General features: G+C 40.6%; 1 protein-coding gene across 5 annotated transcripts in view; it reads left to right on the forward strand.

The window, feature by feature from the left end:
- The window catches only part of scube2 (signal peptide, CUB domain, EGF-like 2), a 159,145-nt gene that overhangs the window by 86,653 nt on the left and 44,756 nt on the right, over nucleotides 1-27,736 (forward strand). For 4 of the 5 annotated variants that reach the window (XM_048545799.1, XM_048545800.1, XM_048545803.1 and 1 more), the window contains 6 exons: nucleotides 7,543-7,665; nucleotides 8,212-8,328; nucleotides 11,715-11,789; nucleotides 15,896-16,018; nucleotides 17,234-17,401; nucleotides 17,885-18,088. In XM_048545799.1, coding sequence (XP_048401756.1) covers nucleotides 7,543-7,665; nucleotides 8,212-8,328; nucleotides 11,715-11,789; nucleotides 15,896-16,018; nucleotides 17,234-17,401; nucleotides 17,885-18,088 — 810 coding nt within the window. The remainder of the gene's footprint in view (nucleotides 1-7,542; nucleotides 7,666-8,211; nucleotides 8,329-11,714; nucleotides 11,790-15,895; nucleotides 16,019-17,233; nucleotides 17,402-17,884; nucleotides 18,089-27,736) is intronic. The other variant, XM_048545804.1, reaches the window with a different exon arrangement.

Here is a 27,736-nt window from a genome sequence, read left to right on the forward strand (position 1 = left end):
GTAGAAGGACTGAAGAAGGGTCCCAACCTGAAATGTTGACTTTCCTGCTCTTCTAATGCTGCCTTACCTGCTGTGTTCCTCCAGCTCCACACTGTGTTTTACTTTGACTCCAGTATCTGCAGTTCTTGTTGTCTCCCAGCCAGGAATCATTTACTGAAGTTTGCAAAACATCTTTACAGCTTTAAAAAAAAAGAGAAGACCCTGAACCAGAAGAACTGGTCACTTCACTTCCATTGTTAAACTTTTTTTAAAAAAGCAGTGATCCAGGCTGGCTCCCTAGCCACTTTGGCACCTCTGTTTAAAAAAAAACCCAGTGACAGCATCATCACAACTCATTCACGGGAATGCACATTCTAGGCAAACTCGTCTCTAATTGCCCCAGAGGGCAGTTAAGAGTGAACCACATTGTTGTGGGTTTGAAGCCACGTGGGTCAGACCGAGTAAGGCCAGCAGGTTTCTTTTTCTAAAGGACATTAGTGATGCAGTTGGATTTTATTAAAGTAGACAATGGTTTCATGGTCATCATTAGATTCATAATTCCAGATTTTTAAAATTGATTTCAAATTTGACTATCTGGCATTGTGGGATTTGAACCAGGTCCCCAGAATGTTAATCAAAAACAGAAATTGCTGGAAAAGCTCAGCAGGTTTGGCAGCATCTGTAGAGAGAAATTAGAGTTAATGTTTTGGGTTCAGTGACGCTTCCACAGAACTGCTGAGAACCCATGTCCCCAGAATGTAGCTGGGTCTCTGGATAACTGGTCTGGACCATAGTTGGCAGGGATGAGGAATGATTTTAAGAATGATATTGACCTTGTGAAGTCGCAATGGCGCAGTGAATCAGGGCAGAATACGATGCTTCTTTGATTGATTTGAGGGCTCAGTAGTATTGTTAATGAAATGGTTCAAACTTCCTGAAATTCCCCACAGATTACCTGCTCACACATCTGACATGGAGATTTCTATGGTTTGAATGTTCATGGTATTGCTTCAAACGTGAAGACAACGGTACAGGAGAGAGAAATTGCAACATTGTCAAAGAGCCTCACTAGCCTTAATGAATTCTTTGAGGATGTGACAAAACACATTGATGAAGGTAGAGCAGTAGATGCAGTTTACATGGATTTTAGCAAAACATTTGATAAGGTTCCCCATAGTAGACTCATTCAGAAAGTAAGGAGGCCTTGGGTTCAGGGAAATTAGGCCATCTGGATACTGATTTGGCTGACCAATAGAAGACAGGGGGTGGCAGTAGATGGAAAGTATTCAGCCCGGATCTAGGTGACCAGTGGTGTTCCACAGGGATCTATTCTAGGAGCTCTGCTCTTTGTGATCTTTATAAATGACTTGGATAAGGAAATGGAAGGGTGGGTTAGTAAGTTTGCCGATGACATGAAGGTTAGTGGAGTTGTGGATTGTGTGGAAGGCAGTTGTAAGTTGCAACAGGACATTAACAGGATGCAGAGCTTAGCAAAGAACTGACAGATGGAATTCAGCCCGGAAAAATTTGCAATGATTCATTTTGCAAGGTCAAATTTGAATGCAGAATACGGGGTTAATGGCAGGATTCTTGGCAGTATGGAGGAACAGAGGGATCTTGGGGTCCACGTCCATAGCTTCCTCAAAGTTGCTACCCAAATTGATAGGGTTGTTAAGAAGGCGTATGGTGTGTTGGCTTTCAATAGCAGAGGAATTGAGTTTAAGAGCAGCGAGGCCATGCCACGGCTGTATAAAACCCTGGTTAGTCCACACTTGAAATAGCATGTTCAGTTCTGGTTGCCTCATTATAGGAAAGATGTGGAAGCTTTAGAGAGGGTACAGAGGAGATTTATCACAATGCTGCCTGGACTGGAGGGCAGGTCTTATGAGGAAAGGTTGAGGGAGCTAGGACTTTTGTTGGAGCAAAGAAGGATGAGAGGTGACTTGATAGAGGTGTACAAAGTGATGAGAGGCATAGATAGAGTGGATAGCCAGAGACATTTTCCCAGGGTGGAAGTGACTATTACAAAGGGGTATAATTTTAAGGTGATTGGAGGTAGATATAGGAGAGATGTCAGCGGTAGGTTCTTTACACAGAGAGTGGTGGGTGCATGGAATGTGCTGCCTGTGGTGGTAGTGGAGTCTTATATATTAGGGACATTTAAATGACATGGATCATAGTGAAATGTAGGGTATGCAGGGTAGTTTGATCTTAGAGTACGATAATAGGTCCGCACAACATCATGGGCCGAAGGGCCTGTACTGTGCTGTACTGTTCTATGTCCTGTGTTGAAGTGAAGGTCCTCCAGAGTGGTTGAGGAGAATGATGCAGCCTTGCATCTAACAGCCTCGCTGTCATTATCTGCAGCTCTTGGAAATACAGTTTAGGCACAGATAAAGTATATCCCAGGCCATCATCACCAAACTGCTATCAGCTGGAGCAGGGATCGTACACAGAAGGATGGAGTGGCATCTGATTGCAGTGGCTGTCAAGATTACAGCTGCTTTGAATTTTTATGCCAGTGGCTCATTTCAAGAAGCAACTATGTGTTTCTTCCAAACCATAAGACCATAAGACATAGGAGTGGAAGTAAGGCCATTCGGCCCATCAAGTCCACTCCGCCATTTAAATCATGGCTGATGGGCGTTTCAGCACCACTCCCCTGCACTCTCCCCGTAGCCCTTGATTCCTTTTGAGATCAAGAACTTGTCGATCTCTGCCTTGAAGGCATCCAACATCCCGGCCTCCACTGCACTCTGCGGCAATGAATTCCACAAGCCCGCCACTCTCTGGCTGAAGAAATGTTGTCTCATTTCAGTTTTAAATTTACCCCCTCTAATTTTAAGGCTGTACCCACGGGTCCTAGTCTCCCCGCCTAACGGAAACAACTTCCTAGCGTCCACCCCTTCTCAACCATACATTATCTTGTAAGTTTCTATTAGATCTCCCCTCGACCTTCTAAACTCTAATGAGTACAATCCCAGGATCCTTAGCCGTTCATCATACATTAAACCTACCATTCCAGGGATCATCTGTGTGAATCTCTGCTGGACACACTCCAGGGCTAGTATGTCCCTCTTGAGGTGTGGGGCCCAAAATTGAACTCAGTATTCTAAATGGGGCCTAACTAGAGCCTTATAAAGCCTCAGAAGCACATCGCTGCTTTTATATTCTAACCCTCTTGAGATAAACGACAACATTACATTCGCTTTCTTAATTACGGACTCTACCTGCAAGTTAACCTTTAGAGAATCCTGGACCAACACTCCCAGATCCCTTTGCACTACTGATTTGCAAATTTTCTCACCGTTTAGAAAATAGTCCATGCCTGTATTCTTTTTTCCAAAGTGCAAAACCTCACATTTACTCACATTGAATTTCATCAGCCATTTCCTGGACCACTCTCCTAAACTGTCTAAATCTTTCTGCAGCTTCCCCACCTCCTCAGCACTACCTGCCTGTCCACCTATCTTCGTATCATCGGCAAACTTCACCAGAGTGCCCCCAGTCCCTTCATCCAGATCATTAATGTATAAGGTGAACAGCTGTGGTCCCAATACTGAACCCTGTGGGAAACCACTCGTCACCGGTTGCCATTCCGAAAAAGAGCCTTTTATCCCAACTCTCTGCCTTCTGTCAGACAGCCAATCCTCAATCCAAGCCAGTAGCTCACCTCGAACACCATGGGCCCTCACCTTGCTCAGCAGCCTCCCGTGCGGCACCTTATCAAAGGCCTTTTGGAAGTCTAGATAGATAACATCTACTGGGTTTCCCTGGTCTAACATACTTGTTACCTCTTCAAAGAATTCTAACAGGTTTGTCAGGCACGACCTCCCCTTCCTAAAACCTTGACCCATAATGCATCCAGATCTCACTATGCTGTTTTCTCTTGTTCATGTTTCCCCCCATGACAAGGAGCCTGAGCAGTGAGATTCTCCAAGACTGGCTTTCCCTAGGTTTAGGGTGCTATAGACTGCACCCACCAACCATGCGTCCACCAGGACCATAATGGAACTGGTCACAGCCCTTAAGATGAGATTTCAATGTCAAGACTACTCCAGCAGAGCTGGAGATTAAAGCAACCTTCTGAAGAGGAGGAAGAGGATCAGGATATTGACCAGAGAGCCACCTGAAACAGCATACCAGAGCTATGCACCGTCAAGCATGAGAAGCCAGACAGTACCTAATTGAATAAAAACCAAAAGAACTGCGGATGCTGCAAATCAGGAACAAAAACCAAATTGCTGGGAAAGCTCAGCAGGTGTGGCAGCCTCTGTGAAGGAGAAAACAGAGTTAACATTTCGGGTCTGGTGACCCTTCCTCAGAACTGAGTAAGGGTCACCAGACCCAAAACGTGAACTGTTTTCTCCTTCACAGATGCTGCCACACCTGCTGAGCTTTTCCAGAAACTTTGTTTTAGAACCTAATTGAAGCCCGTTTCTCAGATGAATGAGCTGAGTTTCTATTTCTTTTTGTTATGCAGCTATACGTAGCAAGCAGCTCCTGCTCAAATGGAAAGGACATATGGACCTGGTTACCATTGAATCGATGTTTTCTTATTCATATGATTGCATGTTTTGAATTTGTGATCCTGTTTTCAAACATCTGCATTTTACAGGTCCTCATGACAGGGAAAAGGCAACTGTGAGATGGTGTACTAACATCACATGGTGCTACGGTTAGGTAGTTTTAAGTCTTCATTCAACATATGATGTGTAGTGAAGTCACTTGGTTGAGAAGAGTCGTTCCATCATTGATTCGCATTCAGTGTTGCAGAGTTCCTGTAAACTGCTAATTTACTCTGAAATGCTTGAGCATCATGCATGTCCAACTTCACATGGCAGACCATTATGCAATTAAGGAGGGGGTACAGTTCTTAGCCTTGAATAGCAGTGGACTCCCTTGAATAGCTGATAGATGGAATGAACTTCTTTTCAGAGAAGTGTGGAATCATTGATTCAGTGTTCTCACTCATGAGGTGGGAATAAATGTAGAAGCTGTGTGCAGGTTGGGCATTAGCACAATCTTCCCTATTACTTTTAGTGCCAGTATTGTCACCTTTAAAGTACAATGCCTTGGCTGCAGTCAGATATGGGCTTGGCAGCTGACCAGCATTTATTGCTCATACGAGTTGCCCTTGAGAAGGTAGTAGTGAGCTGATGCTATAAACTGCCACAGACTGTGTGTTGTAGGTAGACCCATGGTGCCATTAGGGAGAAATTTCCAGGATTTTAACCTAGCGACAGTGAAGGAATGGTGACATATTTTCAAGTCAGGATATCACGTGGCCTGGAGTAGAACTTGAAGGTAGTGGTATTTCCATTTGTTTGCTGCCCTTGCCCTTCTAGATGGATGTTGTTGTGGGCCTACAGGTACTGACTGAGGATCTTTGGTGAACCTCTGCAGTGCATCTTGCAGACAGCACTATTGTTCCTGACCATCAGTAGTAGAGGAAGTGGATGCTTGTGGATGTGATGCCAGTCAAGTGGGCTGTTTTATCCTGGATGATGTGAAACTTTGTGAGTATTGTTGGAACTGCACCCATCCAGGCAAGTGGGTAGCATTCCATCACAGTCCTGACTTCTGTCTTGTAGATGATGTGCAAGCTTTGGAAGCCAGGAGGTGCAGTACTTGCTGCAGTATTCCTCACCTGTGACCTGCTGTTGTAGTCAATGTATTTATAGGTGAGTCTGGTTGAGCTTCTGGTCAATGGTAACCCTCAGGATGTTGATATTGGGGGATTCAGTGATGCCAATCTATTGAATGTTAAGGGGCAGTTGTTAGATTGTCTATTAGAGACATCATTGCCTGGCATTTGTGTGGTGTGAATGTTACTTGCCACTTGTCAGCCCAAGCTTAGATATTGTCCAGATCTTGTTGCATTTGAACATGGGCTGCTTCAGTATCTGAGAAATAGTGAATGTTGCTGAACATTGGTAAACATTCAAACTTCTGATCTTATGAAGGGAAGATTATTGACAAAGGAGCTGAAAATGATTGGTCCTAGGATACTACCCTGAGGAACTCCTGCAGGGATATCCTGGAGCTGAGATGACTGACCTCCAGTAACCACAATCATCTTCCTATGTGCCAGGTATGACTCTAACTAACAGAGACTTTGCTCCTTGATTCCCATTGATTCTGATTTTGCTAGGGCTTCATGATGAATGTAGCCTTGATGTCAAGGGCTGTCATTTTCACCTCACCTCTATTATTCAACACTTTTGTTCATGTTTGAGCCAAGGCTATAATGAGATCAGGAGCTGAGTGGCCCTGGTGGAGCCCAAACTGAACATCACTAAGGAGGTTATTGCTGTGCAGATACAGCTTGATAGCAAGGTAGCACTGCTGATGACACCTTCTATCATTTTTCTAATGATTGAGAGTAGACTGATAGGGCAGTAATTGGATGGGTTGGATTTGTCCTGCTTTGTGTGTACAGGACATACTTAGCAATTTTTCACATTGTCAGGTAGATGCTAGTGTCGCAACTGTCCTTGGCTAGGGGAGTGACAAGCTCTGGAGCACAAATCTTCAGTACTATTGCAGAATATTGTCGGGACCCACAGACTTTGCACTGTTTGGTGCATACAACTGTTTCTTCATATCGCATGGAGTGAATCAAATTGAAAACTGGAATTTGTGATGCTGGGGACCACTGGAAGAGGGCAGTGGAAGATTGGGAAGGGTTAGTAATTTGGATAGATGGGGTTTGTAAAAGCACTTGATTGGACATAATGCATGTAATCATGAGTTGTCGTCCATGAGCATTGGTGAGAAGAGAGTCCAGTGGCAGAGTTAGTGTTAAAGATGGCCCTATGAATGTGAGATAACAAAGAGAAGATGGTGGTACTTGTCCTTGCAGACCTCAGAAGATTATTAACCTTCTTTCTCTAGCTGTTGTGCATTGCATTTTACCCAGGACACTGCCCTGACCCGGTTCACTACCTCAATCCAAGCTTGTTGGGTCTGTTGGTGTGGCCTCCTTTTGCCAGTCAGCAGGATACAGCATGCTGTCCTCCCAACTAGCACCAGTATGAACAGCAGTTTCTGAAGTGCTGTGGTGCTGGTATTTAAATATGGTGCCTGTGTCTTGAACGTTGCAAAGTCCTGGCGGTGGCAAGCACTTCCACCTTGCAGTTCCGCACAAGGGGCATCATTGAGGGCAATTTGTATTATTAAAGGAATAAAAAGTTGCATAAGAACACTTGCTGTGAGCCGTGATGAAAGAAGCACCATGATTCTCATTTACTGAAACACTTGGCCGAAAACTGGGAAGGTCAGCCCATCTGCACTCTACTTGAGATCACAATATGCGTTTATGCTTCACCATGATAGCATTGTGGTGATTTTCACCTCAAAAGCATCAAAAGATCATGTGTAAAACTAAGATAACAAGGTGTAGAGCTGGATGAACACAGCAGGCCACCAGTATCAGAGGAGCAAAAAAGCTGACATTTCGGGTCTGGACCCTTCTTCAGAAAAATTCAGTACAACTAAAGTTTGTCATTGTAAAGTCATAGCTTTCCCCTTTTGACTGAAAGTACATTGTTTTATTTTTAGATGTTGACGAGTGTAGCGTAAACAATGGAGGTTGTGAGCACAGATGCACAAACTCAGTTGGAAGTTACAAGTGCCATTGTCGCCCTGGCTATAAACTACATTGGAACAAGAAAGACTGTGTTGGTAAGAAACTGTATGAAGCTGATTATTGCTGTGCATTTTCATTCGCCAAATCTTTAAGTTTGGAAGATCCTGATTGTTGACAGCTGGGTAAACAGGTGTGTTCCTCCAGTTCACGGACCCCTAGTTTTACTGGTGTGAGCATGCTTATTTTTAATGTAGTCCTTATTATCCATTCAGTCCTTGTAGCAAGAGGAGAACAGGAGATACTTTTCACTAATTTCCTTGTGATCTTCATTTCTCAACAATTATTCTGAGTGATTTATTCTTTGTTTAGCATTGGTATGTTCCCTTTGAAATGTGTTTTGGACTGTTTGTTCATGATTTGTTTATATGATGTGTTCATGGTACTTTCATAATCTTTACAGTTTACTTCTTGTTTACTTTCCTTTGCTGGGCAGCAGAAGATGGTTGAAATAGGATGAATTTTGCCACCATATTACTTCACATATAATCTGGATGCAGTATTAAGTTTGTCTTGAATCAGAATTGTCATAACCATGCAATTAATTTTTTTCCATGAGTGTGTCATATTTTTATCCTCTTTAGAAGCAAAGAAGCTCCCACCAACTAAAGTGTCAGCCAAAGCCCTGCTTAACTGCAGTAAAAGAGGTGGAGCTGATATGTGCTCTTTGAGCTGCCCATCAAATGTGTACTTTGCTGCTGGTGAGTTTTATAATAAGTTACAAGGTTTTTTTTCACTATTCAATATAGTTTAAGTTCAACATATTTGACTTTCTAGAAATATTTTTCAATTGTTAGGTCAACTGATTACCTCGGGTAGATGGATAGTTAGTGCCATATTATAATATAGACAGCTGCTTTGAAAATTTCACAATCCTAGATGAACAGTCATGCAAGGAGAGATAATAAGATGTTAATAAGATTCAAAGACAGGAGCTAGAGCTTTTCTTCAGGACTGCCAATAAAATTGGCAAAAATCAGCTGAACCAGCAAGAAGAATTATGCGTTTTAAATGTAAATGACTTATACTGTAAACGTATAGCATTTCTGTTTTCCAGTACCTTTAATGTTCAGGTTCTTAATGCCTGGAAAATCCTTAAAAAAATCTTAAAACTCTCAAGTCTAGTTTATGATATGCTGCCAACTGCTTGATTTGGAAAGATTGTTCAAATTACATTAACTTTCAAAAGTTTTTTTAAATGTTCTTTTGTTCATTAAATACTTTTTATAGTTTTGTTACCATAAATAATGTTTCTATCTAGTTTTCTGTAGTCATTATTAGTGATATTAAATCAGATTACTCATAGATGGAAGATTGAATAATCTTATTAAAGTGTTCATTTTTCTGATGTACCCATTTTCTACTGTGTTAATGAATCTGCACCAGACTGTCACTCTTAAATACAGCAAGGAATACATTTGCTTCAAAGAAAACAAAATAATCTATTTTGCTTTGTGATTCTGCTGGTTCATGAAAGACTGGATTTTCATCAAGGAATTGGAAATCAGGAATTCTGACTTTCCTGATGTCAAGGTGCTGCCTCTGTACCAGCAGTGTCTGGAAGGTGAGCTGGCCTGGAATCAGCCATGGGCTGAGGCAGCACGTTAAAATACCTGGTTTTGTTCACAGAAACATTGGCTGAGTTCTTTTGCTTAGTGTTAAGCCATTCCCTCTGACACCACCCCATCTCTTAATTCCTCCGACAAACTTTCATGTCCCTTCACCTGATCTTTAACCCCTCCTCATTTCACCCCCATACCCGATCCCTTTACCTTCCTAAACCCCTCAATCCAGACACCCACTATCCACTATATATGCAACTGTACAAATAAACAAACGTCAGATGAACGGGCATTTGAGAAACCCCTCATATGTTCTTCACACACTTGTAAATCTGACAAAGCCATCAAACTCCCTTTCTTCTACGCAGATGTGTGAATGAACCTGTAGTGTAGAATTCCTTCATGCTTTGGAAGCCAACCAAGCCAACAAACCTGTTCCCCTGGACAGCTGTGTAAGCCAATTTGCAGCATGGAATTCATCAGTGCATTTGAAGGCAATCAAAAAGTTGTATCTTCCAGCAAATGAAAGCTATAGGGAGAGCTTAAATGGTTAGATCTGGATCTTGCATGGATGGCCTTTTAATATTGTACAATGAAGACTTTATGCAGTAAATCTGTTATTCATCTGAAGACTTATCTGGTTTTTTTTGGCTATTCTTACACTTGTCATCTTGCTAATTGTCAGAAGTGACAAGTTGGTGGTCACATCACTTAGAGTCTTACAGCACAGAAACAGACCCTTGGGTCCAACTTGTCTGCACCAATCAGACATCCCAAACATTTTCCACCATTTGGCCCGTATCCCTCTAAATCCTTCCTATTCATATACCCATCCGAATACCTTTTAAATGTAGTAATTGCATCTGCCTGCACCACTTCCTCTGGTGACTTGTTCCATGTACACACCAACCTCTGTAAAAATGCTACCCCTCAGGGCCTTTTTAAATCATTCTCCTCTCACCTTAAATCTGTGCCGTCTCATTTTGGACTCCCCATCCCTAGGGAAAAGAATTTGGTATTCACCCTATCCATGCCCCTCATGATTTTAAAACCTCTATAATGTCACCCCCTTAGTTTCCGATTCCCCAGGAAGAAAAGCCCCAGTCTATTCAGCTTCTCGCAATTGTGCACCCCTCCAGTCGTGGCAACATCTTTGTAAAATTTGTTCTGCACCCTGTCAAGTTTAACAACATCCTTCCTAAAGGAAGGTGATCAGAATTGTACGCTGTATTCTAAAAGTGGCCTAACCAATGCCCTCTACAGCTGCGACATTATTTCCCTTTTCCTGTATTCACTGTTCTGACCAACGAAGGCAAGCCTGCCAAATGCCTTCTTCACCACCCTGTCTACCTGCAACTCCACTTTCAAGGAACTGTACACGTGCACCCCAGGTCTCTTTGTTCACCTATGCTCCCCAGAGCCCTACCATTAATTGTATAAGTCCTACCCTAGTTTTCTAAAATATGACACCTCATATTTAGCTACATTAAACTCTATTTGCCAATCCTTGGCTTATTAGCCCATTTGATCAAGATTCTGTTGTACTCAGAGATAATCTTCTTCACTTTCCGCTATAGCACCTGTTTTGGTGTCTTCTAGCAAACTTACTAACCATACTGCCTATATTCACATCCAAATGAAGAAAACTATTTAAATGACGAAAAGCACTGGACACAGTACCAATTTTTCTGGCACACTGCTTATCAGAGGCCTCCAATCTGAAAAGCAAATCTCTACCACCACCCTTTGTTTCATATCTTCCAGCTAACTTTGCATCCAATTGGCTAGCTCCCACTGTCCCCCATCTGATCTAACCTAACTAATCAGTCTACCATGCAGAACCTTGTTGAATGCTTTGCTGAAGTCCACATAGACAAAGTCTACTGGCCTGCCTTCAATCATCTTTGTTACCTCTTCAAAAAACTCGCTCAATCAAGTAAGTGAGACACGATTTCCCACACACACAGCCATGTTGATTATCTCTAATCATTTTTTGCCTTTCCAAATACATGTAAATCCAGTCTTTGCCATCCGACTCAGAAGGGGAGGGATGAAGTGATTGTAATGGGGTCAGACAAGTGGAGCTAATAGAATATGAATTCGCTGTCTGGGGCTGTCAGTCTGGTCCAATCAGGGAGCCCTGGCTGACATATAAAAATAGGAGTGTCAGACATCCTGACATTGTGAACTGGATCAGTGTCAAATACTTTACAGGTGTAAATAAAGGGTGACTTGGTGACGGGATTCCAGCCTGAATGGAGTTATTTCAAAACTCATTCATTTCATTGCCTTCGTACTTGTCATCAATTTGGATTTTGTTTACACTCTCATGGAATTGATATTTCTCCATGGATAATGCTAAATTTTTCATGTTAACATATTATGATTGTTTTTAAGGTATTAGTCAATATTTTTAAAATATTCATAAATATAAATTCAAGGATTATCTATTGATTGTAAGTTATGAAGTTGCTTGAGAGATTTATCAATTGAACTACTTTTCCTTAATGTGTTAAATTTGACAGAATCTGAAGATTCTTACACATTTAGATGTGGTGTGTCTTCTCAATGTCAGCACTTAGATGTTCCGCATTGTACAGGTAAGTGAAAGAAGAATTTATAATTTGTCATTTGTTATTTGTTCCTTTGAAGACCTATTTTGACATTCCTTATTCTGGGATTACATAAAATAATGTATAAAATATCATTGTAAAAGTGTTGTGTGGGTATCACTGTGCTGCTATATAAATGGTTTGAGGATTTTGATCCACCAAAGATGAAAGAATGATGATGCATCTACTTTGTCAGGATACATTGTAACTTGGAGGGAATTTGCGGGTGTTGTTGCTTCCATGTGCCTGCCCATGTGTTCCTAGCTCCAGTCCATTTTCATAAAAACAGGTTCAACAGTGTGGTTGGAAGGTAAGGGCTACTAACACACAAATGGTGTTTTGGTGGAATTAAAGTCAGTGGTTTGAGGTTGGCTGGAATTTTTCCTGTGGGAGCCAAAACATGACTGATGTATGGAGGAGGCATCCTGTCAATAGACCAGGGGCAGTTCTCCAGTGGTGATGACGGTCAGCAGGTTCTTTGACTGGGACCATTAAGAACAGATATGACCCTATCCTGTATTGACCAACATCTGAATGTTTTCCAGTGGCCAGAAACCTGACTAACTTCTAATTTCCCATTCTAAGCCTTTCTTAAAATTAGAGAATTTAGCACAGATCAGGGAGAGGCACAACATTGTTGGCTCATAGTTTGAGGTATGCAGCAAGCAATAACTGTAGCCATTCATCACAACTGTGCAGCCCAGAAACTTTGTGGATTTTTACAAAGTAACTTTGATTATTAGAAACCTGAATCAGGTCGGTGCTCTCCACAGAGGATCTGGGACCTGCAAACCAGCGCTGGAATATAGCAGCATAAGAAACAAAAATTGGATCGGCCATTTGACCTTTTAAATTCTGATATTCAAAAAGATCATGGCTGTTGTTAAACCTCAGCTATAGCTACTATATTATACCCACTGAAATACCTCCACAGAGGCCAGAATGCCATCACCACGTCACCCGTTGTTTACATGTGATTTGTACTTGACACTGGTCCAGCTTCCTCACAGCCAGCCCTGAGTGTCAGAATGTCTGAAACACCTGTTTTTATCAGTCAGCCAGGGCTCCCTAATTGGACCAGGTTAACAGGGCCACTTGCGTGCCTGGAACATATATCTTTCCCTTCAAAGGCATATGCCTACCTGGAAGAAACTTCTGAGGACTACATCGAAGTCCTCTAAGTGTTCTTCCCTATTATTAACATGTCATCCAGATAAATGGCAACCTGTAGCAGACCTTATAAAAAAGTTCTCATTTATCCACTGAAAAATGACACAGACTGATACCACTCCAGATGGCAGTCTTATATATTGGTACCAACCCTTATGAGTATTAATTGTAGCATAATTCGGGGAGTCCTCATCTTACTGCAATTACAAGTGTGCATGGCTCACGCCCAGCTTCATGAAAGACAGCTGTCTTGTCAGCTTTGCATACAAGCCTCTATGTGGGCTTACTGTTCATTTGAAATCCCCACAAAGGTGAACTGACCCATCAGGCTTCACAGTTGGTAGAACTGGTTCTCCTCATTCTGCAGACTGTATTGGTCTAGTGATTGCTTTGCTTTCCAGCCATATAAATTTCTGTCAGCACTTTTACATATAAGGCATATGGCACTGGGAGGGCATTGCAGATTCATGGAATTGCTTCCTGGTCAACATGCAAGATTGCCCTGGCTCCTTTGATAGTCCCTAAACCTTCCTGAAAAACTTCCAAGTATTTTGTCAAGACTTCAACGAGGCAGTCATTTTCTAATCAAAAAATGTTGAGCCAGTTAAGGGTGAATCTTTCTCGACCAATTTCACCCCATCAGGCTGAGGCCTGAGCACTTTACAATAATTAGTGGTAACTGAACCAACTGCTTCTCAAACCAGATCAGAACGAAGGTCATCCCCTTAATCTTCCAGCTAACTTTGCATCCAAGCATTGTGAAGGTTACCCAGTATAAGTTCTCAGTCTAGCCAAGACCTTATGCAAACTTAAGGGTTGGAAACCAGAGCGAATTTTGTTAAAGATAACAAAGTGTGGCACTGGATGAACACGGCAGGCCAAACAGGCTTTTCTGATGAAGGGTCTAGGCCCAAAACATCAGCTTTTGTGCTCCTAAGATGCTGCTTGGTCTGTTGTGTTCATCCAGCTTCACACTTTGTTATCTCGGATTCTCCAGCATCTGCAGTTCCCATTATCTCAGAACAAAGGAGCCTGGCTGTGTGTATGTGTAAGTTATAAAAGGTGGCAGGACAGCTTGGGGAAAACAGCTAATAATGCATACAGTATTCTGGGAATTATTAATAGGGACATAGCATACAGGAGAGCGAGGAGGTCATGTTGAACTTATATAGGATATTCATTTGGCCACTGAGGTAGTATTACATCCAGTTCTGGGTATCACATTTTCAGAAGGATGTAAAGGTATTAAATAAAGTATAGAATTGTTCCAATGATGAAGCAGTTCAGTTATGAAGATAATTTGGAGAAGTTAGGAATTTTACTGGACAGGAGAATATTGAAAGGAAATCTGATAGCTCTACTCAAAAAACATGAGCAGTCTCACAGAGTAAATAGAGAGATAATGTTCCCTGCCACAACTGGGTTGTGAATGAGAAGGCACAAATTTAAAGTACAGGTAATTAAAAGGTATAAAAAAGTGACTTGAGGGAAAAGAAATCACACAAGTGGCTAAAATCTGTATGTAAAAGGGAAATAGATGGTTATTTGAGAAGAAACAAAGAATTATGTAGAAGAGGCAAGACAATGGCATTGAGTGACATGCACATTTGGAGAGCTAGTGTGTGGCACATTAGGCTGAATGGTCTCACAAAGAATCCCTACTGTGTGGAAACAGGCTATTTGGCCCAATGAGTCCACACTGCCCCTCTGAATAGCATCCCACCCAGACTCATTCCCCTAATTTCCCGTGTCTAACCCACCAAACCTAAACATCCCTGGGCACTATGGGCAATTTGGCATGGCCATCCACCTACCCTGCATATCTTTGGATTGTGGTAGGAAACTGGAGCGCCTGGAGGAAACCCACCGACATGGGGAGAACGTGCAAACTCCACACATACAGTTGCTCGAGGCCGGAATTGAACCTGGGTCGCTGGCACTGTGAGGCAGTAGTGCTAATCACTGAGCCACCGTGCTGCCCTCCCCTCCTGCACTATACCTGTTCTGTGATTCTGTGAAAAGCTAATATACTATATTCCTTTTTATGTGCTAGCTGTAAACTTTGGTTATTGACCTTCAGTGATTCACATCTTTGAACGCTCGTGTCTTTCAAACGTAAACATTTCCCATTCTGTCACCAGGAGAAAAGGTTGATCTTTTTTCTTATTGCTCCTACTGGACTGGATAACCTTATCACTTTGTATTTCATCTGCTCTGTTTTTGCCTACGCAACCAATCCCACTGAAGTTCTTTACACAGCATTTTTTTCCCAAAACCTTATATCATCAGAAAAAGGTGGATAATTTTTGTACAGTTCAGTCATTATTATAGATTCTTAATAGCTGAAATCCAAATACTGATTCTTGCTGTACCCTGCAAACTATAAGCCAAGAAATATCTATTAGGATATTTAATTCAATGTCAAATTGTAGAAAATGAAAAAAAAACAAAGGTTGGAATTCAGAAAAAACAGAGAAAGAAAGGGAGGTAAACATTCCACCAGTGAATTAGGGCTAGTAAGGATGAAAACTTTCAACTTCCAATGCAAGCAAGCAATAAAAGAAATGAGTCCTATTAAGTATAAAAGTGTTTAGTGCACAAAAAGACTATTTTCTCATCGACCCATTCAGAGATGTTATCACACACCTCTGGAACAGGTAGGACTTGAACCCAGGTCTTCTTGCTCAGAGATAGGGGTGTTACCCTTAATAAACAAATTTATTGCTTGAAGATGATTACAGTAAGACTCAAATCTGCACTCTTCTCATAGTACCTAGATTAACACCGAAGTCAGAAACCTCATCCATTCAGCCGTGTGACCAGTGCATATCTAGAGGTCCTGTGTTGTGTTCTGTTGCATATTAAAATTTCTGCAAGTACATGCTTGAACAATTTTTGAAGAAATATTGCCTCTTTCTTTTCAGGATTGAATGCTACAATCCTACCAATAGTAAAGACTACAGCAAGTTTTAAAATCAATGCAGGAAGATGTGAGCTAAGACGAATCAAAGAGAAGATTAACAGAAGTCTAAAGCAGGTCTCTTCAGGTACTTTGATATATTTCTAAGGAATGCAAGCATTTGAAGCTGCTCACTTAAAAAAACAAATAATTGCTGGAAGTATGACTGCTGCTTTTGCACAAATTCAGCTATTGTCCCAGCAGGAAGAATCAAAGTAACGAACTGGCATGTTCTTTACAAAGAGAATCAGGAAAAACAATTGAAACTTGGATTACTTGTGGTGTTATTCTGCTGTGTGCAACTATTAAATCACACACTAAAGTTAACTGTGTCGGTGTCTTCCATCATTACCGTGACTAATCATCCTCAAACTAAAACTTGGGTCACCCAAAACTGAATATATTCATTTTTCACAGAATTAGCTTTGCAGATTATACAGATATGTAGAGAAACTAACAATTAACCATTTCCATTCAATTCTTGACACAACAGTTGGCATGTCAATGACAGCCATATAGGAAGAAGGTCCCAAATTTAAGCAGTATTAGCTGATCTCATTTGTTGTTAACTGGGGTACTGAAATTGGCTTCAAGCTCCCTCACTTGGGGAGGGGTCTAAAAGCTGCTTTTGTTTTTGATCCTGGTCCTTAACCCGTGATCTCTCCTGTGTATAGGCATTAGCAATTACAGGTTCAGGCTTGGCTAATGTGCTGAGGGCAGCTCACTTGTCACTATTAACTGTCTCGTGTCATACATGAATAAAGACTGCTTTGTAATTTGCTGGAAGGTGATGACACTCTTGAAAACAAAACCTAGTAACTGTCAGTATCTGCAGTATAGGGGAGCTGGTACTGTTGTGGTAATGTCATTGGGTTAGCAATCCTGAACACCAGACCAATATTTCTAGGATCATGGATTCAAACCCCACCATGTTATATGGTGAAATTTAAACTCACCAATATCTGGATCGGTAATAAATGCAGACCTAGCCAGAAATTCACATCCTGTGAACAAAATATATTTTAAAACCATGCATGATAATCCTTAAACCAGGTTAACTAGTATACGACTCCCTTTCCTCTCTGACACAACTGTTCAATTAAAAAAAATGATGTTGAAATTAGTGATGATTAAAGAGCGATGTAGTCATCACCATGTATTTTTAAATAGGTGCTTAAATGTTCTAGAAAAAAAACCATCACGGAATTTTATACTTTCTCCAAGCCTTTCTACCTATTTAAGTATGTTTAGTGAATTAAAATCTCTTACTAATCTTGCTGTTTTGTCTTTACGTCAACCACAGAAAAGCATAATTTTCCGAGTGCAAAGAACTGTCAGCTGAACTTTGTAAATGTGAAATGCAGTTCCTTCAAGAGAACTCATGGGAATTGGAATCACAAGGCAATGACAAATGTAGGGTCAATAATTTATGCGGTATTTGAGGTGGAAATGCAACCAGAGGAAGTGACAGGTTTGTTTGAAGAACTCAGAAGGTGAATTTACATATTTTCTATCATTTCTTTCTACTTTCCTCTATTCTTAACAAAAGTATCTCCTGTTTTTAGAAGAGATGTGACCTTCAATTCGAGTGAGGCAGATCCCAAAGAGACTTGAGTTTCATTTGACAATTGATCTTGTATTCTTCCAGGCTAAATAAAGATTTATATGCATTATTTATTTGGGTGCATTATTTAGAAAAAAAAAAGATGAAGACCGTTAATTTGCCTTCACACATCTGAAGGAAATATCTCCATTTCCATGTTGCATACTGATTTCTATTATGTTGATTGACCATACTTTTAGCTTGTATTTTAAATGAATTGGTGATGCAAGTAAAGCACGTGGATATTGTCAGTGGTCATTTGGTGCTTTCCTGTCAAAGTTTTCAGAGATTCTGTTGAGTAAACTCATTATTTCATGTATTTGTGTGATTGGCTCTGTTGTTATCTTGCAGAAACCTGTGATTTTGGGTGCACACGAAGGAAGACTGAGAAAAGGCTTCGAAAAACAACTAGAACACTGAGGAAATCAATCAACAGAGAACAGTTCTACCTGCGTGTAGCTGGAACTGACTATGAAGTGGCTAAGAAAGCACTAAAAGCAGTAGATTTACATGAACCATGTGGAACTGGTCAGGTTCTTCAGAACAACCGATGTGGTGGGTAAAACACATTAAGACTTATTTTTTGTGTTTCTGCACCTACTATGCTACAACATTTTGTCAATTCGTTTAAAAAGGTTAGGAATACATTGCCCATCAGCGCATAGGAGGAAATCATGGTGTAAGATTCACAAAACAACTGAAGTAATTTTTTGAAATCCTGAGTTATCACTATTTTCACAAAACAAAACAATGTTCTAAATTTACAGTTCTCTTGACTATTATTTTCTTCTTGTATTTGTTGTTTTAATCAATTTTAATTTGTGCATGAGAAGTTTATATGGAGCTTTTAGACAAAATTCATATGAACCTTTTTGCCAAACTGCACATACAATAATTAACTGCATTTAAAAAAGTTGTCTTTGTATTGTACATTTGGGGGGCAATGTTTGCTGTAGCAGAAGACATCACATTTATGATTGTTTCAACTTGCCCTTGCAAACACAGTTTTAATGTTCTTTTATGTGGAAAGGCATTAAAAGCACAAGCTGATAATTGCACAACAAGGGATACAGGCCAGTTTGAGTCTGATTGGACAGAGCAAGCAACTACTAATCTCCTGAATCAAATTGAAGTATTATGCATAAAAATGCAAGGGTAAATGTGGAAAGGGTAAATCTATGTGAGAGAATTCAGTGACATTTCAACTATAGAAAGGAGTAAAAAGAAGGAAAGAGCAATAGGTTGAAGATTAAAAAAAAGACACAAAGGAAAAATGATAATGACTTTTAGAATATCCAACAACAATTAAAACCTGAAGGAATGAGACTCCATATATGTAATAGTTAATTTTCAGTTTCACTTGAAGTGGGGGGTGGTTTGCAATAATCAACATGTTATACATTCAACAGCAAGTTTAATTTGTAACTATCAGCAACATTCAATCCATTACAATGGTGAGGCAGATACTGAACCATATTTGTGTACCTAATAGCGGAGTGATGCGTTCAGACAACAGCTTTTGGATAATTGAGGTTAACCATGCATATGTTACTCCTCTGACATTCCTGTACAATTTGCACATTAAAAATGGTGAGTACCAATGGCCTTGCTGTTTCTTTAACAAGTAGATCTGAACAATGTCTTTCATGTTTGTAAATTTTAATGTTAGTATTTGAAAAGGAATATTGTTTTGGGAGGAATATTTAAACACCTCTGCAAGCATAATATCCTGTCCATAAGTAGAGATTGTGTTATTTTCATAAAATGCTCACTTTAGTAATTTCAGAATAAGAAAAATAAATGTTGAATAAATTCAACTATAGTTGATTTCAATTTGAATGAGACAGTATTCCTAATGTACTGCTCTGTCGTATTCATAACAATAAATATGAAATCTGTTCACTACTAATACTTCCTGAGGAAATTAAGGATGTCAGGCAGCAAACTAATGCAGTCAGGTTCTCTACAGTATATAATAATGCCACTTCACCATTCTCGTTTTGAGTTTTATCCAGGAGGTTATTTGTATCAAATGTGTGGAACGTGCATAAATTGGATACAGTATTCTGTGATGGAGAAAGCAGTGCCGCTGATGAGGTTAGTCTGTTTCCCAGCCATGAAAAGAAGATTTCTAAAACCCACCAACACTAAGTGCAAAAAAAAACCAGAGATAATCAGTTCTGTGAGAGGGTTTAGAAATTAGTGGCTGTTCAAGAGTGATGCACATTGGAGGTGGTGAAGCTAGCATTTTATTCAAGCTGGGAATTTGTTTATTTCTAGCACCCCTTCATGTGCTTCAAAAAGTTATACATTCAAATACCTTAACAACTTTAACCTGCATTAGGAAGCCTGTCATCTGTGACTGTCCAGCTCATTAGTGCCATCAGAACTTTTGTCTCTTTTCTCTTCCCTTTAGGTTCTTCCATGCGGAAGGACTGTTAAAACACTAAAATAAGAATCTTTCCAAAAATAAACAGAAATCTGTCCATTACTCTTAAGCAGTAGCATAAAGATTCATATTCAATATGGGTTAAGCGTTGGTAGAGGGATTTGCATTTAGAAATGTGAAGTTATTCATTTATGGGGAAGGAATGCAGAGAGAATGGAAAATGAAGGGTGTCCTACTACAGGGGGTGCAGAAGCACAGGAATCTGTGTATTTGCGCATTTATGAATAAAAGTAGCAGGATAGGTTGAGAGAGCATGTGATAAAGCAGACAGGTTTTATTAATAGGGCAATAACACAAAAGCAAGGAAGTTATGTTAAATATGCATAAAACACTGGTGTGATGGTGATAGGTAGATGCAGGTAGGGGATTATAAGAGATTGATCATGATCAGTGGAGCAAATAGATGAGAAGGAAGATGAACAGGTTATGTCGGATCAAGGAGGCGAGGATGAGATGGAGGGCTTAACATGGGATGAGGCTGGGGGCGGGGAGATTTTGAAGCTATTGAACTCTGTGTTGAGGCCATTGGGCCATAAGCTCCCCAGGCAAAATAAGGTGTTGTCCAGTTTACATCTGGCCTCATTTTGACAGTGGAGGAGACCCACGATGGGGATGTTGCAATGGTAGTGGGAGAGAGTTGAAATGGCTAGCAACCAGAAGTGGTGTTGATTGGTGCGAACAGAGTACAGATGCTCTGCAGAATGGTCATCTAGTCTGCACTTGGTCTCTTGGCGAGACCACATCGGGAGCAACGGATATAGTTGATCAGGTTAGTTGATGTACAGGTGAATCCCAGTTGGAATTAGAATGATTGTTGTTTAGGACTTTTGATGGAGGTGAGATGAGAGGATTAGAGGCTGGTGTAGCACTTCCTGCGGTTGCAGGGAAAGCTGCCGGGGGTGGTATAAAGGTTGGTGGAGAATGTGCAGCTGATGAGGGAGTCACAGAGTGAGTGAAAGCAGACAGGGTGTGGAGAAGGAAGTATCTTTTCGTTAGTGGAGTCTGATTGCAGGTGGCAAAGATGGTGCAGGATGATGCTTTGGATTTGGAAATTGGTGGGGTGGCATGTGAGGACTGGGGTCTCTTCCATTATTGTTGTTGGGGGAGGGGTTTTGAGGGCTGAAGTGTGGGAAATGCAGGAGATGCAGATGAGGACATTATGAATCACGGGAGAGGGAGAAATTACGGTCATTGAATTAGGAGGACATCTAGGATGTCCGGAAGTAGAACACTTCATCCTGGAAGCAGATACGGAGGAGGCAGAGGAATTGGGAATGTGGGATTACATTTTTTTTTGCAAGAGGGTGGGTACGAGGATGTGTAGTCGAGGTAGCTGTGGGAGCCAGTGGGTTTGAAATGGATGTCGGTGCTGACTTGGTTGCCAGAGATGGAGACAGGAAGAGAGGGAGGTGTCAGAGATGGTCCAGGTGAATTTGAGGTTGGGGTGAAAGGATTGGTAAAGTGGTTGAACTGTTTGAGTTCCTTATGGAAGCATGAGTCATACCGGTACAGTCATCAATATAGCGGAGGAAGAGGTGGGGGATGGTGCCAGTGTAGCTGTGGAAGAGTGACTGTTGCACATGCTACAAAGAAGTAGGCATAGCTCGGACCCACGTGGGTGCCCACAGCCACACCTTTGGTTTGTTGGAAGTAGGATGAGTCAGCAAAAATTGTTCAGAGTGAGGATTAATTCCGTCAAGCGAATGAGAGCCTATGGCGGGGGATTGGTTGGTCCTGTGGGAGGGCATTTACGCCCTCATGAAGGATGCAGATGTAGAGAGACTGAATGTCCATTATGAAGATGAGCTGTTGGGGACCGGGCAATTGCAAGTCTTGGAGAAGGTGGAGGGCGTGGGTTGAGTGCCGAAAGTATGTGGGGAGTTAATGGTCCAGAGCGGAAAGAATGGACTCAAGGTGGAGATGTGTTTAGTGGGGCAGGAGCAGGCAATGACCATGCACAACCAGGGAAGTCAGGTTTGTGGATTTTGGGTAGCAGATAGAAAAAGGTGGTGCGCGTTTGGGAACTGTTGGGTTGGAGGCTGTGGATTGGAGATCTCCTGAGGTGATTGATGGTCTGGAAGATGATAGTTTGGTGATCAGGGGTCATAACTGAAGGGACGGTAGGAGCAGTTGTCAGAGAGCTGGCATCTGGCCTCAGTGACGTAGAGGCCAGTATGCCATACTACCACCACGCCCCACTTGTTAATAGGGTTTAATAGTGGGTTTGGAGTTGGGGAGTGGAAGGCTGTATGTTCCGATAGGGAGAGGTTGGAGTAAGTGGGAGGGGTGGAGAGATTAAAGTGATTGATTTTGCGATGGCAGTTGGAGATGAAGAGGTCCAGGGAGGCCAGGGGAATGGTGTCCAGGAGGATGAGGTTTGTCAAAGGCAGGAGAAGGGGTCTGCAGAGGGTGTGTTGGATTCCCACTCGAAGAAATACGTGCGGAGGTAATGGTAAAAGGGTTCAATATCTGGATGTGTGTGGAATTTGTTGAAGGGTTGGCACCGAGGAATGAAAGTGATCCCTCTGCAGAGGACTTACCATTCATCTTCAGTGTGGGGGAGGTCTGGGGGAATGGTGAATATCCGACTGGGCTTGGACCTGGGACTTAGTGTTAAGCTGGAGCTAGGAGTGGGTGTGTTAATGGGAATGGTCACGTGGGTGGAAGTGGAAGTAGCAGCATGGTTGCGGTGTCGGCAGAAGCCGTGGGAGCGGCCAGGCGATCGCGTGGTTAACGGTACTAGGCAGATTCAGGAGAAGATCAGGGGTAGGGTTGGGGTCTAGGGTGGCTAAGGAGGTCTGTGTAATGAGATAAGTATGAGAAAGTTTGGTGGACGTACGATCTTTGATATCTGATAGGACAGGAAAAGTGTTTGTTGAGGGTGTGGATCCTTTGAAGAATAAAGCACAGTAGAAGTCCTCGCCAGGGGACATATTGGCCTTTAGCCCCATTAGTTTCCTCAGTATCGTTTTCTGGTGATATTGTGTTTATTCCCTCCTCCTTGGGTTGCTTGATTATTTAGTATCTTCTGGAATAATGTTAATGACTTCTACCCTGATAACTGATGAAAGGTATTTATTCTACTCCATTGCTATTTTCTGGATCCCCGTTATTATTTCCCAGCTGCCTTCTCTAAGGTACCAGTGTTCAGTTTAGGCTCTTTTATTTTGTATATTTCAAGAAGCTCTTACTGTGTGTTTTATATTTCTTTCTAGTTTGCTGTCATAGTTTATTTTCTCTCTCTCACTTATCATTTTGATAATCTTTTGTTAGCTTTTAAAACTTTCCCAATCCTCTAGCTTACCACAATTTTTGCCATGCTGTACGTATTATCTTTTAATTTGGTACTGTACTTATCATCCTTGGTCTCAGCCATGGTCAGTCTATCTCCTTCCTAGAATCCTTCTTCCTTATTGAGATATAATGTTGTGATTCATAAACTACTTTTTTAAACGCCAGTCGTTGTTCCTCAACAAACCTGGTCTTCTCATTAGATGTGTCAAGTTCATGTGATTTTTTGCATACTGAAGGCCAAATTATTTTGTTTATCTTTTTTTTTTTCAATTCTTTTACTCCTGAAGACTAAGAAACACATTGCCATCAAGAATGGGAAGTCTGGCTATTTTTTTCCTTTCGTATCTAGCTTGTGGACATTACATCGCCATATTGCTCTGGTTAAGATTTTCTAATGTAGCATAGTTCAAAGATCATGCTGGGAACCTCACTGATGTGATATGAGGCTCAGTATCGCACTGGGGATGATGCTATTATACACTAGATCATTGCAGAGAGGGCATGATTGGTATGGGTAGTGGTGAGGATAAATTGGGAAAGTAAAGGGAGAGTTTACAACTCTACCAAAAGGGAATAGACTGAGAAATGAAAGTAATCTCTATATTTGTGTATGTTACATATGCAGTTAAACACTTTGGAGTATGTTGCAATATAGTAACACATTAATGAGTTGAAATAACATTATTAGACACCATTCTATATATTAATTGATAAATATTGAGTAGTTTACATTTATTATGGTTTAAGGTATTCACAAACTTTGAATGTCATCACTAGTATTTATAGAAAGAATCACTAAGATTTATTTTCCTAAGCCCCATTTTTATACAACTTACTTTTATGGATGTACTGCTGCAGATTTGCACATTTTCAAGTCAGTGGAAAAGGACTGGGAAAGAAGGGTGGGAGTGACTGAATTGCTCTTGAAAAGAGCCAGCATAGACACCATGGGTCAAATAGCCTCCTACTTGGCTGTAACAATTCTATGATTCTATGAGTAACTACTTGATTTGTAATTGTGTGCCAATATATCCGGAACTGAATTTAAAACAACTTTACCTCGAGTATGTTTTCTATCAGGTTTATTGGCCCTTAGCTTTATGACATCACAGAATTTAAGATAGTTTTACAAGCCTGGTGAATGGTAGCAGCTCTTTTCTCAAGTTAGTTCCTGGTACATTAACTACTATCTCTAGTAATCTTCGTGGTGCTTGTTTTTCATCTATTGTGTATGAATGAATAACTGTGACTGCTAGATAAGCAAAGCTTTCTAATGTTGGAACAATTTCATAAAATGCAGATATATGTATACATTTCACTATTTATATCAATATAGTAGTTCATTTCTTCAAAGGATTGTCATTTCATACAAAAAACTTTCGACAATTTTATCTTGCGAATATTACAAATTCCATTTTTTATTTCTCTGTAAGTAATGATTGATCACCTTTTGATCGGTCTGTTTAGATTTTTTTACTGGATTATGTCATTGTAAATATAACAGTGTTTGTTGATGGTTCCTGTGCTGGCAAAAACACTTCAGTTCTTGTAATTGGTTGGAAATAAATGTTAGATGTGATATATATTTTTATTCCCCAACTTAAAATGTCATGATTCAGCATTCATATTAGTTTGTAGTTGATGCATTAGACAGCACATCTTCAGCATGTGAACTGTTCAGATGAGGTGACCCTGATGACACTGCATTTAATCTGAATCACGATTTGTGACTTTCCTTGACACATCCAGGCCCAAAGAGAGTGGTATAAAGTGAGATCATTATTTCTTTCATTTGATTTAAATCCTAATCAATGTGATGTCATAACATATGGCTATATTGTGAAATAGACAGGCTTGAAAAAGTGAAATATTTTTAAACTATTTTGATGATCCTTAATTCTGTCACCATATAGACTTTGCTTCTAAAAAAAGTATGAATTTTAACATGAAATAGAAAAGGGGCAGAAATTCCAGAGGTCGTTCTCTAGAAGGAATAATAAGAAAGCAAATAGCATAAATCTGAGAAGGTCTGCATTAATTTGAGGTCTGAAGCCAGATTATAAATATTCTATTTGCTTCAAAGACCATTGAAAGCAACCACATAATGTAAGTAAAATCATGATCATGCTGTTAAAAGCATTAGAATTCTTTTTGGAAGGAGATTTCTGATCGTTTGAAGATAGCAATGTAATCGATAAATATCTGCAGCAAGTGCATGGATATTGTAATTCTTCAGTAGTTGTATTATTTAAAGCATGTACTCATGATTGAGGAAAACCAGAGTATAGTGGTCAGAAAGTCAATACATTTCCTTCCTTAACTGCACAACATGAGAACTTGGATCTTGTAGGGTCAGCAGTTTTTAAAAAAATACTGCTAAGTGTACTGTAACACTTACATCTGATGTTTGGAAGCATCAGTCGTCCAAACGTTTTTGAGTCGGCACGGTTTACTAAAATACTTTGGAAGTGAAAACCTGAACGATACAGTATTTGAATGAGTAAAATAATTGTAGTTACTACTCTGAAATGTTTTGCCATTATTTTGTTGTTTCAGGTAAATATATGAATATTTTAAGTTCATTGTCTGCAAATATGTATTATTCCTAAATTTAAATTCAGTTTACGATGATTTCTCGTAGATCTGAATTAGAGTTTAGAAGGAATCACATTTTTTACACAGTGGAAGAATCTTTTTTGAATAATTACCCAGCTATTATGGAGGCCCTGGGTCCCAGTCTTCAAGAGGAAGATCCCTTCAGTAATCTGAAGGTTTTGACCATGTTTGTATGGACAGCTTTGTGGCCATGTATGTGTTAAGGACGGATAAATGTCAATCTCGTCTAAGTATTTGTAGTTTGACCTCTCGGTCAATAAGTCATGGGCGGATCAAGCTTCACTCCAGAAACTTCAGCACGTAATCTGTGCTGATGTTGCAGTGCTGTATTCTTGGAGGAACTGTCTTGAGGGTGGCATACAAATCTCTCAGGATGACTTAAAATATCCTTCGGTTCTTTCCCTGTCTTTCTTGTATTCTGGTACAAATCAGCATATTACATTTCTGATTTCTTCATCTTCCTCTTCCAGGTAACACAAGAAGTGAGTAATTTCCCTTGTGATTACAATATTCAGATTTTTCATGTTTTAAAAATCAAGGGCAAAAATCTCAAACAGAAGTGACAAAAGTAATACTGCTAAATGGAGCTGTTACAAGCCAAAAGTTAAAGTCTATACTTGTATATGTTCAAAATTAATTTACAGTTGGTTTCTCTTACACATTAACTTACTGTCCGCTCAGCGAGTTCTTTGTGGACAAACTGAGTACATACCATATTTCTGGGTGAAAAAAGTTGAGAAATCTTACATCGATTTCAATTCATTGGTTAGCCATAGATGTACAATACTGAAGCATCCATTTGAGTGTGGAAATAGTGGAGACTGATATAATTGCAACATCTAGATGGGTAAATGAATAGGAAGGGTTCAGAGGGATATGGGCCAGACGCTGGCAAATGGGACTGCATTAATTTAGGATATCTGGTGACATGGACGAGTTGGACCAAAGGGTCTGTTTATGTGCTGTATAACTCTGACTCTATTTTGCTGACCAAAAAGGTAGGTTCCTTAGCCTGTTAACAAATCAAGTTTGATGGGAGAAAATTATTGTAAATGCTGGAATCTGAACTGAAATCAAAAAATGCTGGATATCACAATGGGTCAGGCAGCATCTTGTTTTCTCTCCATGGATGCTGCCTGACCTGCTGTGATCTCTAGTATTTTTTTGTTTCCAAATGAAGTTTGACCACAGAAATCCATCTGCTGTCTCTATAACAAAAGATAACAAGGTTGTTGACTTGCTCGCCGAGCTGGCTTGTTTTCATTCAGATGTTTTGTCACCATGCTAGGTAGCGTCATCAGTGAAGTGATGTTGTTCTACTCCGCTTGGAAATTATTTTGTCCAGACCATTATGGTGAGTTGTGTCATTTCTGGTTTTGTTCTGTATGGGTTTGTATATGGGGTCCAATTCTGTATTTTTCTTGATTCCATTACGGGTTGAGAACCATGCCTCTAGGAATTCCCCTGTGTGTCAGTGTTTGGCTTGGGCTACTTTAGTTGCATTGTCCCGGTTAATCTGATGGCCTTCGTTGTCCAAGTGTACTGATATTAAGGAAAGTTCAGCATGCTGTTTTGCTGTTAGCTGATATTCATGCACTCTGAGGGCTAGTTTCCTTCCTATCTGTCCAATGTAGTGCTTCAGGCAGTCATTGCATGGTATTTTGTAAATCTCATCGGTTCTGCATGTTGTAGGAATGGCGTCTTTAATCCTTGTGAGTGTTTGTCGTAGCGTCGCTGTGGGCATGTGGGCCACCATGATTCCTAATGATCTTAGGAGCCTTGTTGTCAGTTCTGATATGTTCTTGATGTAGGGCAGTGTGGCCAGTGTGTTAGGGCGTACTGAG

Source organism: Stegostoma tigrinum, chromosome 17 (assembly GCF_030684315.1).
Source record: "Stegostoma tigrinum isolate sSteTig4 chromosome 17, sSteTig4.hap1, whole genome shotgun sequence".
Classification (NCBI taxonomy): Eukaryota; Metazoa; Chordata; class Chondrichthyes; order Orectolobiformes; family Stegostomatidae; genus Stegostoma; species Stegostoma tigrinum.